Source organism: Glycine max, chromosome 8 (genome assembly GCF_000004515.6).
Source record: "Glycine max cultivar Williams 82 chromosome 8, Glycine_max_v4.0, whole genome shotgun sequence".
NCBI lineage: Eukaryota > Viridiplantae > Streptophyta > Magnoliopsida > Fabales > Fabaceae > Glycine > Glycine max.
Window position 1 is genome coordinate 39,491,605 of NC_038244.2, and position 18,621 is coordinate 39,510,225.

General features: G+C 29.5%; 1 protein-coding gene across 2 annotated transcripts; it reads left to right on the plus strand.

The window, feature by feature from the left end:
- Positions 1 to 4,095: 4,095 nt before the first annotated feature.
- Positions 4,096 to 11,015, plus strand: LOC100817411 (potassium transporter 6). Of its 2 annotated transcripts, none has more exons than XM_006585893.4 (8): positions 4,096 to 4,505; positions 4,616 to 5,108; positions 5,200 to 5,253; positions 7,045 to 7,305; positions 7,394 to 7,446; positions 8,804 to 8,927; positions 9,115 to 9,369; positions 9,759 to 11,015. In XM_006585893.4, exons 1-8 carry the CDS (start codon positions 4,467 to 4,469, stop codon positions 10,832 to 10,834), a joined length of 2,355 nt encoding a protein of 784 aa, XP_006585956.1. In that variant the 5' UTR covers positions 4,096 to 4,466; the 3' UTR covers positions 10,835 to 11,015. The 2 variants fall into 2 exon arrangements, with proteins under 2 accessions (XP_006585956.1, XP_025985535.1); XM_026129750.2 differs by having other exon boundaries at positions 4,100 to 4,505; positions 4,616 to 5,016; positions 5,171 to 5,253.
- Positions 11,016 to 18,621: the final 7,606 nt, after the last annotated feature.

Sequence of the window (18,621 nt, forward strand, 5' to 3'; positions counted from 1 at the left end):
TTTAAAAAAATTAAAAATCTGTATAATTCATACGGATTAACTAATCCTTATGACTTATACGACTTAGGTAATCCGTATAAGTTAATTCGTATGAGTTATAAAATTACGTAATCCATGTAACTCATACAGATTAACTAATCCGTAAGTTATAAAAAAACTTACGGATTAATCAATCCGTAATTTTTATATAACTTAGGGATTCTTTAATCCATATTTTACGCAAAAAATGTAGAATGTCAACGTAACCAACCATTGAAGTACCTCCGTTATCAACCAAATCAACCACCGCCACAATCACCACCAACATACCTCCATAAAACTTTTACCTAGACAGAAGCGGCACAATACACCTCTCACGACAATGAAAAAACAGAAGAAACAGAGACAAGGAACGAATGAGTGGACTACCGTAAAAAAATTTAATTAAAAGCAACCAGAAAACAGTAAAGGGCATTTTGGAAATTTTATTTTAATGTTGGGTGTACAAGCAATATGCCTGGTGCACCTAGCATTGCCCTTGAATCCATGTGTCTGTTGGTTGGTCCATCTAATTTTTATAAACACTATAGAACAATCTTTTTATAATACCATCTAGGAATTTACAAATTTATTTTCAGTTATATTTTTGATTATGATTATCATAATTGACGATAAATTAATTATTAACTAGTAAAATACGTTAATTATCATATGACTTATGTATTTACATTTGTCAATATATTACTAATTATAATAAATATAATTAAAATACACTTAGATATAGGTGACAAACTTCTTTCTAAGACATTTAAGGTAACTGTATATTCAAAACAAATTTTAAATTAGTAGTTAAAATGAAACAAATTTATACCAATTCACGTGAGGATAGTTATTTATAAAGGTTAATTAAGTTGGTAAAAAATAAACTCATATCTCACAAAAATTTGAATTTAATTTTAATCATAAATATAAGGATCTTCTCGTGAATAATTTATAAGTATCTATCCTAATTTAAGTAAGCCACTAAGACTCAACTCACCTAAAACTTTTCAATCAAAAAAAGATATAAAATATCATATGCAACAAAATTAGTAACTTTATTTTAAAATACATATTTATGATTACTTTTAATTATACTAGCAGTATTGGAAATTAAACAGAACACATTAATAATTTCATACACTTAATTAATATCAAATAGATTTAACTCAGTTGATTGAGTATCATAAATGAAAAATCATTTGATATTATCTTTGATTCCTATCTATAAAAAAATATACTTAATTAATTATTAAATCATTTCAATTAATAATATAAAAAAATTAAGGAATTTGTGCAATACTAATTTTCCAAGCCCAAAGGCGAAAGCTGCACAAGCAAGCAAGCAAGGCAGCAAAAGCTCCCACCAGGCACCCACTTAGCCACATAATTTAAAAAATTTCTTTCTCTTTCTCTCTTTCTTTCTTTCTGTCTTGTTACACTGTATGTAGTTTGGTCTGTATCTATCACTTTCTCTCACCGAAGGTTTCAGTATCTCTCTACAAGAAAATAAAAGGACCAAAATATATAATAGTCATAATGTCTCCCGTACAAATGAACGTATAATTTTTAGAACATACATCTCAATTGAAGTTACATTTGTTGCTATTTTATAAAAATATTATTAAAATAGTTTCTTGAATTATTCTTGGTTTAACTGCGAGACAAAAACTTCGAACTCAAATTATAAGTCTTTTTTTTTAGTTTAAGGGTAAATAGTCATTTTTATCTCTTAATGTGTAATTTATTGACAAATGCGTCCCTGAAAAATGAAAATATAAAATTTAGTCCATCTAACTTCCTCCGTTACCGTTAATAAAATAGCTTACGTGACATGGAGAACAAATTTGTCGCTGAAATGACTGCTAACATGGATTGTCAGCATAGGGGCATATTTATTATAATATTTTTTTGACTTTTTGTCTTCTCACCGCGCTAACAAATAACTTAAGGATGAAAATATAAAATTTAGTCCCTGAAAGTATAAAAAGTACGACAAATATATAAGGACGTTAATAATAGATTGTGACTAATTATAATTATAATTATAATTATTATTATTATTATTATTATTATTATTACTATTATTATTATTATTATTTGTTTATAATTTACTCCTCTTATTCGTTTAATATTTATGTAATATACTTTTTTAATTTTATTTTAATATATATATTTTTATTATATTGATTTTCTTCTCAAACTTTAATCTTTGCTGTTAAAAAAAACTTTATCTTATACCTCATATTTAGATTGAAAATAATATGTCAAGAATTTTGAGTAGAAAAAACACAATTGGCCACAAGATCAAATTTATTTATTTATTTATTTTAAAAAGATAATTTAATCAGCTATTTTTATATAAAAAAAACAAATCTCACAAAATTTAAACTAGATAAAGCTAAAGTGAAATTATAAGTCTTTTTTTTAATATATATATATATATATATATATATATATATATATATATATATATATATATATTATATATATATATATATATATATATATATATATAGACCTCAAATATGAAAGAATCCCTTGGATAAATCTTATGTGCTTCCATTCGAGACAACACTTATTATACATAATATGGATGAAATGAAAACAGTTATTAACAAATAAAGAATCCAAATAAACTTAAATAAAAAAAATATAATAATGTTTAAACTAATACAGAGGTTAACTCTAAAACAAAACAAAAAAACTAATACATATGTTTATTCTTTGCCTTTGGAACGTAGAGTTGTATCTCTCGCTGATTTAGGGGTTATAGCGACCTTACATTTCATTTGACATACTATGACAAAGTACGTAATAAAGATTAATAATTAATTGAAGAAATAAAATATTTCAAGAAAAAGCCTTATATATATATATATATATATATATATATATATATATATATTATTGATTAAGGAAAAAGATTTATAATTTCACTTTAGTTTTATCTAGTTTAAATTTTGTGAGATTTGTTTTTTTTTTTTAAAAAAAAAAGTTGATTAAATTCTCTTTTTAAAATAAATAAATTTGATTCTGTGGCCGGTTGTATTTTTTCTACTCAAAATTCTTGACATATTATTTTTAATCTAAATATGAGATATAAGATAAAGTTTTTTTTAACAGCAAAGATTAAGGTTTGATAAGGAAATCAAAATAATAAAAATATATATATTAAAAGAAAATTTAAAAAATATATCATATAAGTACTAAACAAATAGGAGTAATAAATTATAAACACATAATAATAATAATAATAATAATAATAATAATAATAATAATAATAATAATAATTAGTCACAATCTATCATTAACGTCCGGATATATTTGTCGCACTTTTTATACTTTCATACTTTCAGGGATTAAATTTTGCATTTTCATCTTTCAGGGACCCATTTGTCAGCGGAGTGGGAAGATGAAAAGTCAAAAAAATATTATGATAAATATGCCCCTATACTGGCAATCCATGTTGACAATCATTTCAACGACAAATTTGTCTCTTCATGCCACGTAGACTATTTTACCAATGGTAACGGAAGGAAGTTAACGGCAGAACATATCTATCGCACTTTTTACATTTTGAGGACTAAATTTTGTATTTTTATTTTTCAGGGACACATTTGTCAGCGAATTACACATTGAGAGACAAAAGTGGTTATTTAGTATTTACCTTCAATTTAATTAGTGAGTTTAAGTTTTTGATATCTACTTCCATTAAATACTAGTAAAGGGTAAAAGGGATAATTTTATTATGTATGATAGTCCTATCCTGACTATTCAACTTGAAGAGGATTGAATCAAGAAAAAAAAATAATGTTTTCCCAAAAAAAAAAAACATTACACCGTACAATTCTGTCAAATACCGTTACACGTGAGAAATGTGTGGCATGCAAATATACAGCTAGCATTATTTATTTTTTTCTTCGAATATTTATTTCTATCTATGTCTCACAATTAATTTTGATTCCAAGTTCAGCCTCTAATTAATTTGTGACTTTGTTCCCTACTAAGGCCTACTTGTCGCCATTGATGGCAATTAAACTTCTGTATAGGATTGCTCCTATGCTTATTAGAAAGTAACTTTTTTTCACTCATTAAAATAATCAGCACGATGTTTCGTGTGTATCTTCCTAATTCTTAAAACACATGCACAACTGGGACCTCCTTGAATCCTTGAATGTGTTCAAAAACTCCATCATGGATCTGAAAAGTTGAATTAAGTAGTATAAAATAGAGACAGCTTTATTTTATTTTTAAGAATTATTCTGTCAAGGTGTCACACTTATGAACATATATTAATTCCTTTATATGTCCTTGTGTTTTTTTTCCTATCTGCTAGTTCCTAACTTGGGAAAGAGCTTTTGCAGCAAAAGGGTATTGTCCAAAGCCTTTGGTTTTCAGTTTGATAGCTTAAAAATGGTTCTTTTAGATTTCTAATAGCACATGTCATGGATCTGGAACGTGCAATTGTTCAAAACTCTGATAAGGTGATTTGGGCATGCTAAAAAATGTGCAATGTTTTTCTTTTAGTATTTTCCTTTTTTTTTGTTATTGTTGTTGTTGTTGATTTGAACCAGAATGTTGGTGTTTTTTGTAGAGGAAAGAATCATGGAAAACGGTGCTAACTCTGGCATATCAGAGTCTTGGAGTAGTGTATGGAGAGATTAGCACTTCACCACTTTACGTGTACAGAAACACATTTGCTGAAGACATTGGTCACTCAGAGACCAATGAGGAGATTTATGGTGTTTTGTCTTTGGTTTTCTGGACTCTCACATTGGTGCCTTTGGTTAAGTATGTGTTCATAGTGCTGAAAGCTGATGACAATGGCGAAGGTGGCACGTTCGCACTGTACTCTTTGCTGTGCCGCCATGCCAGGGTTGGCTTGTTGCCTAATTGTCAATTGGCAGATGAGGAGCTCTCGGAGTACAGGAGGAACGACTGCGGCGTGGCACCAGAGAGAAGCCTTGCCTTCAGGCTCAGGTCCTTGTTGGAGAGGTACAAGGTCTTGCAGAGGATTTTGCTGGTTCTTGCTTTGTTAGGGACTTGCATGGTGATTGGTGTTGGAGTCCTTAAACCTGCTATTTCTGGTGATTATGAAAAGTTTTCTTTTCTTTTTTTGATTTGAAATATGCACTTTTGGTGTCTGTAGGTTACAAGCCTTGTTTGATTTGAATGCAGTTTTCTCAGCTGTGTCTGGCCTTGAGCTTTCAATGTCCAAGGAGCATCACAGATGTAAGTTCATCATCAAGACTTTTTGTGTTTGATCAATGGTCATGGCATGTTTTTGTTCATTGAGGACTTGGAGATGGGTCACCATTGCTTAATTTTTCTTGTTTAGTGGTCAAAAGGAGGTTTATTTTGATTACAAAATTTTTTCCTTTCCAATTATTTATTAGTGATTTTATCTTCTTGGTGTTTATGTTCTCATTTTCTCTGCTTGCTGGTGTTTCTTAATACTCAAGTTTGGAAGGTTTGCAATCGAAGTTATAAAAGGATATGTCTGTGCTCTTTGAAGGTGACCTTTTTTTGTACCTTGAAAGTAAAAATCAGATGGATAATCACATAAAAGGACCTCATGTAATCTGGCCTGCATGCTTGTATTGAACCCTTTTACAATGCATTTAGCATGCAAGTTAACAAGGAGTTTGATAATTGGTTGGATCATTCAATGATGATTTTAACTTCTAAGTTATTCATGGTGACTTTGTGAATTTTGATACCGGTATAGATCATTTCTGACATAGCCTGAGATGTAGCTTGGTTGCTGTTGCAAGAATGAAGCTTAATGCAAATTATTAGTTTTCTTCTAGACTTTGACTAGTGAAATTTTTATGGTGTCAGAAGAAACTGAAGTGAATCATTGTCTATAGGTTATTCCAGTTTTAAGGCAAAAGCTTATTAGATTGGGTTTTCCTTACTGGCAATCCTCCAATATTAGAACTTGGTGAGTTTATAGTTTTATTTAAACTAAATTTCTCGGAGGTAGGTAGGAGGGAGAGGGAGAACTGCTTTGATTTTTAGTGATTAATTTCAGACATTCATTGAAAATTAAATTATGTGGGGGGGAAAATTCTCATATTGACAAAGATCTATGGGGATCTTCACCTTTTCTGCATTATCACTCTAATACTGTTAGAATATCAAGCTATATTGGTACTAAACTCAGGAACAATTTCAGTTGATGTGAGAGTTGGAGAGATTGATTGTCTGATATTGTTGTAGATATGGCTAGATTTAAGCATATACACCGACACGGCTCTTTTTTAGTGATTAGTTGATTCAGCATCTATGTATTTTATCTGCCAAAGGAAATTGCTTTTGTCACATTGCTATTGCTTCCCACCTTGGGAATTAGGACTACCACCAGACTAAAGTGGACTCGCATGTCCATCACAAATTTTATGTTCTGTTTGAAAACCGGTTTGTGTAAAGATCTTGTGGGAAAGGATAAGTTCGTAAGAGAATAAAAGAAATTAAGAAATATAAAAGTTGCTACTCCACTATAAGCTTGTGAAGTACCACTTAGCACTATGGATTAACTGGTATGGAGTCGCTCAAGCTTAATAAATGATTTTGTATGTAACTGTATTAAATACTTGAAATGACAATTTTGTTTGTTACCTTTAGTGATTCTATCATGCTTGAGCAAGATTGCGTCCATTAAAAAATACTTGTAATATCAAACCAAAAAATATTAAGCTTGTGAAATGATTTTTTATATTGGCAAATGTTAATTATTATTTTTTGTTAGTGGAGAATTGAACCCGCAACTTTTCGTTCCCTCTCTCCTCCTTTTACCACCAACCAACCTTATAACTCTTAAAATTCTAAAATGTGAATTGTTTCCATTGGAGGATAACTGTGATCTCAAACCAAAAAAAAAATTAAGCTTGTGAAATGTGAATTGACTTGATTTATGTTTGCTCACTGTATATCTAGTTGTGCTTTTCTTTGCATTTGGAATTTTGATACCACTCTCCTATATGGAACAGACTCGCTAATAGCACTTGTAAAACATGACAGATGTAGAAGTTCCAGGTGCATGCATCATATTAATAGGCTTGTTTGCTCTTCAACGTTATGGCACACACAGGGTTGGGTTCTTGTTTGCTCCCATAGTTTGTATATGGCTCTTCTGCATCAGTGCCATTGGTATATATAATATCTTTTACTGGAACCCTCATGTGTACCAAGCACTCTCTCCATATTATGTTTTCCAATTTTTGAAGAAGACTAGGAGAGGAGGTTGGATGGCCCTTTGTGGAATTTTGCTGTGCATAACAGGTTCATTTAATTTGTTTACTTGGTGATTGATAAACTTAAATTTTATGCCAACTTTCCTGTTTTCTAATGCATTCTTTCAATTTTACAGGATCAGAAGCCATGTTTGCTGGTCTTGGACACTTTTCCCAGCTATCACTCAAGGTATGCTATTTTAAACTTGGTTTCTGTTGATATAGGGTAGGTGGTTGATCTACCTCACTATAGAAACAGTAATATACCATGAATTGATTTAAAGCTTGATGACATGTTGAAATTTAACTCCAGTTGGGTCACTCCAAAAATTGTAGCTAGTCTTAACTGTTGTTTTGACATGATATATGAATGCTAGCAACTGTGTCACCCACGTTCCTTAACTTTGATAGATACATGATCAATGTACAGTATGTCTTTCTATCTTCTTTTTGTCAAGCTTGGTTCCCTTCGACTCGGCTTGTTAATATTTAGTTCAATTCGAAGTTTGATTCAAGCTCAACAATAGTTTTTTTTTAAGCTCAAACTTGACTCGATTCATGTCTGCGAGTAGTTCAGTTCAACTCATTAGCTCAAATTTTCAATTTATTAGTAGATTTTAGATAAAATGATTGTTTAATTTTTTTTTAAAAGGAAAAAAATAAATTTATGCTATTAACTTTTTATGGGGCCACAACGTATGACAAAAAAAATATAATTATAATCAAAGTCCGCATAAATAAAAATTACCCCACACTATATATATAAGATAACAGAAAATCCAATCAATATATAACGAGATCATTTGTATAAAAAGTTGATTCATGGTCTAAAGAGGTCAAACTCTATATCACTCAAGTTCAACTCATTTGATTCATAAACCAAATTCAATGAGTTGATTAATTAAATTTCAAATTATTTTGGAGTTGATTTAAAGCATACTCTTTGCATGCTATTTACTTATTACTACTAAATTTGTGTATTATAGCCAGAAATTAATTGCTGGACTTCAGCCATAATTTACCTATACTCTAGACCCATTATTTTATGTCCTACTCTTTTAAATTAACTTTGGCTATCTAATATTTTGCTTTCTAATATTTTCTGAGTATTTCAAACTGTTGTACATTGACATAACTAATTTTATAGGCATTAGATGTTGGTGAATTTATGTGAATGTCTTTTTAGCTAAGAATCTAGGTCTAGAAGTTAAGCAAAATCTACCGGTGTGTCCTTGTTCTCTAGTCTGCATCATTTTTCTTCTTGTCCCTATCTTACTTTTCTACTTTATTCCTCAAATATTTCCTTCATTTATTTTGCTGGTTCCACCTGAACTTTATTCCATTCCCCACATTCAATTTCAAAACTCTTTTATGATAGACGTTTTTATACGTCTCATTGCTTGGTATTTGTCAATAATTTGATGGCTTCAGGGAAAAAGAAAACACGATTCAACATTAGTATTTTGATTTGTCTAGTTCTTTAATTAAATAGACTTTGAAGATACATATTTTGCATTTTATCTGATAAATGTTTCAAATTTCTGCAGATTGCTTTCACGTCTTTGGTTTATCCATCATTAATCCTAGCGTATATGGGGCAAGCTGCGTATTTTTCTAGACATCATGATGTTGAGCAAGAGTACCACTTTGGCTTTTATGTATCTGTACCAGGTAGGTAGTTTAATTTGTTCTTTCTGAGAAGGGAGGGTGGAAAAGATTGTGGGTTTGATTTACTAACTAACAATTAATAATTAACATTTGCTGATAAAAAAAAAAATTTCTTTCTAAGAAGGGGTAGATGAAAAAATGATGGACAAGTTCTCCAATAATTGAAAAAACTGACTGTTTTGTCTTCCAGAGAAGTTGAGATGGCCTGTTCTGGTGATAGCAATACTTGCTGCAGTTGTGGGAAGCCAATCCATCATCACTGGAACTTTCTCAATCATCAGGCAATGCTCTGCATTAAGTTGCTTCCCTAGAGTGAAAGTAGTTCACACTTCATCCAAAGTTCATGGACAAGTATATATACCTGAGATCAACTGGTTGTTGATGCTCTTGTGTTTGGCTGTAACTATTGGCTTCAGAGACACAAAGCTTATGGGCAATGCATCAGGTATGATCACTTGTTACATCAAATAATGAAACAATACTAAAAGGAACCACCTTAATTTAGAGGATGGCATGATATTTTCTGGAAGAGTAATAACAACACACTCTGTAACACACTGCTTCTAACATACTCTATGATTGGAAACTACACAAATGAGAGTGAGGCTCATTAAATAAGAAGCAAGACCGACAATTTTTTTTTAATTTCCAATAAATTTTAGCTAATAATAAACAGTATGTTCGAACCAGTGTGTTAGAGATTATGTTGCTAGCATTTCTCTTTTCCGGAATATGTAATCACTAATTAGTATCTCTTTATCATTATTTGAGTTGGATCTCAACTAAGGAGAGAGCAGCATAGTGGTCTTAGCATATGCTTTCTTATGACAACAGGTTTGGCAGTAGTCTCAGTGATGCTGGTGACCTCATGTTTGATGTCACTTGTTATTGTAATCTGCTGGCACAAGAATGTTATGCTTGCAATTGGGTTTGTTCTCTTCTTTGGCACCATTGAGGCTCTGTTCTTCTCAGCTTCTGTGATGAAGTTCTTGGAAGGAGCGTGGGTGCCGGTTGCTTTGGCATTTGTGTTTTTGTCAGTCATGTGTGTGTGGCACTACGGCACTCTCAAGAAGTATGAATTTGATGTCCAAAACAAGGTTTCACTCAGCTGGTTACTCAGCCTTGGCCATACTTTAGGCTTTGCAAGAGTACGAGGAATTGGCCTTGTGCATACTGAGCTAGTGTCTGGAATCCCTGCTATTTTCTCCCACTTTGTGACCAACCTACCAGCATTCCACCAAGTCCTGGTCTTCCTATGCATCAAGCATGTTCCAGTTCCACATGTTAGACCTGAGGAAAGGTTCCTAGTTGGTCGCGTCGGTCCAAGAGAATTCAGAGTCTATAGGTGCATAGTGAGGTATGGATACCATGATGTCCACAAAGATGATGATGAGTTTGAGAAAGACCTTGTATGCAGCATAGCAAAGTTCATTCAAGCAGGAAGTGGATGCAATAAGAACTCTTCAAATTCAAATGATGAGCCTGAAAAGGGAGGTGGCAAAATGACAGTTGTTGGAACATGTTCTTGTACTATCCACCACACCATTTTGGTTAGTGAGAATAATAATTATGCTCATGAGGTTGATCATGTGGACTTAGCTGAGACATCATCAGAGTCACATAAAATTATTAAACCAAAGAAAAAGGTTAGGTTTGTTGTGCCTGAGAGTCCTAAGATTGACACCGGTGCAATGGAGGAGTTGAAGGAATTAATGGAAGCCAGGGAAATTGGAGTGGCCTACATTATAGGACAGTCCTACATGAGAGCCAAACCAGGGTCCAGCATGCTGAAGAAGTTGGTCATTAATTTAGGGTATGAATTCTTAAGGAAGAATAGTAGAGAGCCCTCCTATGAACTTAGTGCTCCTCATGCATCCTCTTTGGAGGTTGGGATGATGTACCAAGTTTAATTTTGGTTAAACAATGTAGAGTAAGTAATCATCATGTACATGTTATCATCTTGTATGCATAGTCAAACCCAAAGAGCCATCACCACTTACCAAGTGGATGTAGGGTAAGTAATTGGTAGTGTAGAAATCTTGTCATTTGCTCGTTTTCGTTATACTAGATCATTTGCACATTTCTTCTTCATTTTCATCATGAACATTAGGAACAAAAATAAATTAGGTAGTGAGCCAGGAGCTTATAACTTCTCATAAAACCAATTTACAAAATAAGTCAAACTAAGATTTTAAAAAAATACTTAATTGAAAAGTCAAACTTTTTTACAATTAAAAACATTTATTGTCCAATAGGCTAACCAATTTATTATTATTATTATTACTAATTAAAATTTGCTAACATATGTTGGTTTATTTATGAGTACAATAATAAATTAAATTACAATTATGACTATCTTGAAATACACTTAACGTGTAATTTACTAATGTATTTCTTTCTTGAGTAGATTAGGGGTGTTCGTAGGCCGGTTCAGATTCAAGATTTAACCCAATCAAATTTGATCGATTTGGTTCAGTTCGATTTTTACAATTTGTTTTTTGAAATCCAACCCAACTCATTCATGAACAGTTTGGTTCAGTTCAGGCCAATATGTTACCCATTTAAATTTGATTTTTTTTTCTTAAAACTACTATTTTATATCATGATTCATCCAAATATTCAATACAATTAACACAATATTACTAAATGTCTGAAACTAGTAAAATTGATTCATTTAATACCATCAACATAATATTATAAAATCAACTAATACAAATGAAAATAATATTATTCAACAAGATTTACTATAATAGTCTAAATCACAACTATTTTCTACAAACTAATTTCTTGCAATAAACTTTGTTGCAACCAAATTTGCTACAATCAGATTTGTTGCAATCGGATTTGCTGAAGCAAATAAACAAACTATGATCCATTAATATTATAAACATGACAAAAAAAAAATATGAAAAAAAGTGAAACAAATAACAATGTACTTGAAAGTAATACCATAAGAAGTTTCAACACTTGTCATTCCAACACTTAAACTCTCAATATCAACACTATTTAAAGTCAGACCAAATAACTCTAAAACATTTGATCGGTTCGGTTCGGTTTTGATCGGATCTATAAATCTAAACTGTGACTCAACCCGTACATGAACAATTTTATTTGATTTTATTCTATTTGGTTTTGACCCAAATACATAAATCACCTGACCCAAACAATTCAGATTAGTTTAGATTAATTTGCGGGTGACCTGTATCCATGAACATCCTTAGAATAGATATACATTAATAAATATCAAAAGTGTTATATATTAACAAATTTTATTTATTTAAAAAAAAATCTTATTGTTATATAAAGACTTAAACCCATTGGGTTACATATAAGTTGAGGCCTATTAGGAATTAGCTTATTTAGAAATAGGTTTATAAAATTATTTAAAAAAAAGCTTTACTACTATTTTATATATTTAGAAATAGGTTTATAAAATTATTTATACGGGTACATAATAATTCGATATAGGATCGTGTTTATATGTGTTGTTTTTTTATCATTTATTTTTAATTTAAATATATAAAAATATTCAAAATTAGTTTTTTAAAATTAAAAAAAAAACTATTTTTACTTTTTCCAAGTTATGGTTGGCCATAAACTCGTAAGCTGAAATAAAATGAGTGACTTAATGTTAGGCTTAAGCCCAAATTTGCAAGCCCTTGTGAGTCAACCTATGGGTCAAAGTCTATATGCTTAACTTTACCAACCGCTGGACGGAAACTCGTAAAGAATAAAAAGTATTTATATCTCTGTCAAAAAAAATATTTATATCAAGTAAATAAGTTAGATTTGGGATCTATATATTTAAGGCATGTTTGTATTGTAATTTTTTTTTTAGTGTTTGTATTGTAATTGGAATTGCATTAAGATAAATTCCAATGCTATCGTAGAAGTAACAAGAAAGATACTTTTAGTAAAATAGATCGGAATTTTTTAAACGATAATCCAATCATGCATTTACTAAATAGTTCAACTTCATACTATAAAACTTTAAGTTTGTCTAGTTATAACTTATGATTTTTTCTTATCTTTTTAAAAATTTATTGTAATGTTATGATTGTAATTATTATAAAAAAAAATAAAGATAAAAATTAAATTATATTTTAGATAAATAATTATTTTTGTTCTCAATATATAGAATGTAGATAATTTTATCTTTAGATATGTCACATAAATTTTTTTATTAACAGTAAAAGAAGTTAAAGAATAAATGAATTTATTGTATTTTTTTCACTTTTAAAAATTAAAATTAAAATTTTTAATTTTTGATGACAAATTTATCTGTAATTTACACATATAAAAACAAAAATAATTAATTTAATTGACAGATGGTATAATGATCAGAATGTGAATTATTCCCATTTGTCTACTGGGCCGGCAGATGTATATGGATCTTCACTACTTTTGACTGAATATAAAAAGGTTTTCGTCATTAACATTTTTTATATTAATAAAAAGTAGGGGGAAAAAACTGCATTCAGCATACAGCACGATGCGGCACATTGGCATCAAGTTCTTCACATGAGGAACATTCCGTGAATTCCCATCCTATCCTTCCTTCACCACATATTAGAAATTTACAGATGGTTTGAATTAATTACGCATTTTAGCATGCAATTTTTTATTTAAGAAATATGCTATATATATGACATTATTTTTGCAAAAAATTGTTATTGGAATAAGCAGCCATTACTAATGACCATTGGATCGGTATAATTTTTACTTACTTTAATTTTTTATTTAACTACTATTCTTAAGCCTTATAAAAAAACATCTAGATATACTTTAAATTTGACAAATTCTTATTGAATTTTATTAATCTTTTTTAACGAATAACATTAGTTTCATTAATTAAACGAAGTCTTTTTCTTCACTTATTTAAAAAAAACTTTCATTTTAATTTCTTTGGTCAATTTCAGATTTAACTATGCATTTTTTTAATTTTTTTTTAATAAATTAAGTTTCTTAACAATTAAATAATTTTTAAAAAATATTTATCATGTGGATAATAAATAGACACCGTCAATTAATATTTACAAAGTACATAGGCACTATTAGAAAAAGTTAATTTTACAACGTTGATTTTAAGTTGATTGATAGAAAATCGTCTTAAAAAGAAACATGGTAACATTTTTATAAATAAATACAATTATTCTAAGACGATTTTGCAAAAACCGTCTTAAAAATTACCATTCTAAGATGATTTTGAAAAAATCGTCTTAAAACAAGTATATGTTTCTTTTATAAATAAATAAATAGAATAGAATCTAGGGTTTCAAAGTGGTGAAGTGGACAGAAGAGAGCATCATAGTTGCAACCATAATAAGAAGAAACGTAACTTCAAGTGAGTGACAGTCACCAGCCATTGGTCGTATGCGCAATTGCAACCCTAGATCAACATTTGTAATTGATCACAAGGACTAAAATTATGGATTTTTTAAAAATAGGAGACAAAATGTCTTAATTAAAAAAATGAGAGACTAAAATTGTGAAAATTTTAAAACTAGGAGATGAAATGTTTTAATTAAAAATAGAGGGACTAAAATACATATGTGACAAAATAGGGAGATTTTAGTCTATATATAATAGTTAAGGTAATTCTAATATATTAAATGTTTTTTAATAATATAAAAACACAATTATTTATCTATTAAAAGGAAAGAAACTGATATTTAGTGAGAGTAATAGGATTGCTAGTGCAATTTTAAAGAGAGTGATGAATGATTTTGAAAGCAATTAAATTAAAATATATTTCCTTTATCATTAGTATACATTAATTATTATTATTATTATACATGCAATTTAATTATGAGACTTGTTTTTTTCTCTAAAATATTTTCTTAAAAATTATTCTGAGGTCTTGCATGCTAATGTGTTTTAAAAATATTAATTAAGAAACATTTAGTATATTATACTAAACCTTTTTAAATTATTTTAAAATTAAATATTAAATAATTTTATATGTTAAATATAATAAATATTTTTTTGTTTTTTATTTTCTTAGGTCTTGTTTTAAAGAGACTTGTTAGTATTTGACTTATTCGAATTATGATATGAACTTAGACATGTACTTGAAAATACACTCACTTTATATCACAAATTAATTCTCATTGGTGCATGGGAAAGCTATTTCAATGTGATCGTCTTTAAATTATTCACAAAAACAAAAATAAAACAAAGTTATTTTCCTTCCCTTCACATGCAGAATGATTATTTAAGTGTAAACTATGACTGCCACTCAGAATCCGATTCTTTTTTTTTTAAATGTTTTTTCAATGAAGAAGAAAATTAAAATCCATTCATTTGCCATATAGATGTTAACGTATGTTGATTGAATGTACTGAATTTTGTTCCGCTTCGTATTCTCAAGTCAATGGAATCACTTATGTGTGTTTTAAATTTCTTCTACTAATAAAAAAATCTCAACAACGAATATAATCATATATAAGAGATCTTTTTTTGGTACAACAATCATAAGAGATCAATTATTTACACAACAAACTTATATAATTTTATTTTATAAGAAATTTAGGGTTGTATCTAACAGTAACGAGGGTTGTATCTAGTAAAAGAAATTAATCTTCTACAACATGACAAATTTAATTATGTTTGAATTCCCCTTAGAAGATATATCAATATTAACTAACAAAAATTAGTTCTATTGAAAGATATTAATTTCCTATATCTTGATAAACTAAAATTTGAATTTTCAAAAAAAAAAATACCTACATTTAATATTTGACTATGCCTTAATCAGGATTACCTTCAAAAAAAAGTAAGCTTGCCAACATTAATATAATATTTAATTAGACTTTGAACAAGATTACTTTTAAAAGAAGGATCTATATAGGAAAAAAAAATCGCAATGATCACGGGGAGCAGAGTAGAGGTTGGGTGTTGGAAGTGGTTGAAAAACATTACTTTTGCTAGCTCTGGTTGAAAAACATTACTTTTGCTAGCTCTTTTATTCTAGGCTATTGCAATATTATTCCTTGGTCATTATTTGCATATACTTTCCCACATTCAACTTCAACTTATCCCTGTTCCGATCCATTTCTAAAGTGTGTCAGGTTTCCATTGCTTGACGCAAAGAGAGACATATATAGGTTGTCTCTCACATCTCACATATAATAATAATGTGATGCCAACAACAACATCAAACAAAATCAAATACTGGAATGCGTATGGTCTTACTCACATAAGAGTACTTTGCCTTTAGTTATTGGTTTGTGCACTTATCCCAACCAACCATATCTTTGGAATGAATAATAATAGAATAGAACATCACAAAACACACACATAAACTAATCAAAGGAATAGGGGAAAAAAATTAAAAAGGATATATAGATGATACACATACATGGGTCATGTCCTTTTCAGGTATCTTACCCAGAATAATATGAACGCTATAAGCAGAAAGGTGGCATAGAAACTATCTATAGAAAGTAGAATAGATTTGCTGTGGCCGCCGTATCTATTTTCCACTTTGCCAGATTCATTTAATTGACAATTTAAATGGTGTCAAGTGGACAAAATAAAGGAGCTGGCATTGGCAATATCACAACACTGTTTAATTAGGGCAGAGAGCAAAGGCACATCTTCTACTACTACCTGTCCCTTTCAGATATTTGTGATATTTCACAAGTTATTGCTTTTCCTCTAATTCACTTCCTTACCAGAATCATAGTCAACGGGACAAAGATTTGGATTTTCTTTTCACTGAGTTAGTCTTCTTCTACAGTGCTGCAACCTAGCTTTGTAGGGTAGGGTTTAATTTGGATGCTTTATGTTTGTTTTCTTCTCACATCAACAACCAAACAAATTCCTTATGACAACGATGAAAAAATATATTGTTGGTCAGGATAGGGTTTGAATTTCTCCTGTTATGTAACTGAGGACTGACAGAGACAAATAAATTCAGAGGGATTTCTAAGATCTTTTAATTTATTACTGTTTATTATGTTATAAGAGGAAAGTATTTATCACTTGACCAATAATTAATTTAAGTAAGAGAATTTAACTAGTCTCTTTGGGTAGAGTTTCTCTTCTTAACTAAGTTTTTTTCATCCATAAAATTCAATCCCCAAACTATGTTCAAGGGATTTGAACTCATTTGTAATCAAACCAGATGTAATATTGATAGGGGGATATCTATTATCTAAAATAGGGTTAACGTTTTATATCTTAATTCTTATACAAAGTAATTAACAATATTTCTTTACCAGTAAAACAATATATTTCTGTGAAGCTTAAAAAAAATAAGTGGAGGCATTGGTATAGAAGACAAGAAAGTGGATGGTTGAGAGCAATGTTTATTTAGATGTTTGTTTGTTAGATATTTTTCTTAATATATTTAAAATAGAGGACATGACATGTGTAATTCAGTGGTTTTAAAGTTACATAACCCAATTTGAGGGACTGGTTATGGATAATGATATGGACTATTGACGTGCATGCTAAGGTTTACAGCACTACAAGAAAATTCAGATTAGTGAGGGAAATTTGTGAAGGAAAAAATCCATATCTAATCCTTCGAAACTTTTATAGCAACAAATTAGAGACGCCAACTTGTCCCTCCCTGATTAACAAGGATTGGAGAGAGATTATTTTACTCGCCGATTTGTCTCTAATTAGCAAAGGGTTAGTGAAAGTTGTTTTTCCCTCTCTAATCTGTCTCTAATTAGTGAGGGATTAGCAATTGAATTATAGTCCCTCGCAAATCGCATAGAGAAAATTTCTCGCAAATATCTTTTTAATCTATGACAAATTAGTGAGAGAATATTTTCTTTATCACTCCCTCACAAACTCTTAATTTTAATTTAGCAAGGAAACACTTCCCCTCACAAAGTAGTAAACTTAGATAAGGAGGGACTATGTTCCTCACTCTTCCTTTGCAAATTTAAATTTAATTTGTTAAATAATAAAAAATTAAAATAAATATTTTTAATGAAATAAAATTAATTTCTTTTATATATAAACTAATACTATTTTCAAAATTATTATACTGCTAATATTTAATAATATAGATTAAGATATTAAATAAATGAAAAACTTAGTTTATGTATTATATTAAATATAATGGTTTAATTAACTTATTATTCTCTATATAATAGGATTCTCTAGTGGTCCCTCAATTTTTTATTTTTTTTTGTTCATGTTAGTTTTCTTCTTGATTTAGTTCATGTGATTGAGTGAAATTACAAGGTTGGTTTGATAGTTGAAGGAAAATGGAGGATGAAGAGACTGAGTTTAAATCTTTTTTATTAATAAACTAAAAGAAAGTTATAGTCGTTAAATATAAGGGGAATAACATCATTATGTGTGACATCATGAAAAGCGTCATGTTAGCAAATGATGATATCATCAAAAGTTCCATGTTATCATGATTACATTATTTGGGACTAAAATTGAAAAGGAACATGTTTGTGGGACTAAAATAATAAAAAAGACTTAATTGAAAATTTTATTACTAAATTTTTATTATTTTGTAAATCTTACCACTCAAATCTTATTTTTTTCAAATTTTTATGAATTTTATCATCCAACTTTCAACATTCACAAATATTAGTATCTAATTTTTTTGTTTTTATGCATTTTATCATCACATTAGTAACAAAATGTGGTCGTTTTGTTTTCATCTTGAACTTTTTTTGTGACACATCAACGGTGATGAAATGCGTAAAAGTTAAAAACTTGA

Bases quoted from the DNA above. Each gene is read 5' to 3' on its own strand.
- LOC100817411 (XM_006585893.4), top strand. From the start codon at position 4,467: ATGGATCTGGAACGTGCAATTGTTCAAAACTCTGATAAG. The intron at 7,306-7,393 runs GTTCATTTAATT...TCAATTTTACAG, and splicing joins AATTTTGCTGTGCATAACAG to GATCAGAAGCCATGTTTGCT. The intron at 7,447-8,803 runs GTATGCTATTTT...AAATTTCTGCAG, and splicing joins TTTCCCAGCTATCACTCAAG to ATTGCTTTCACGTCTTTGGT.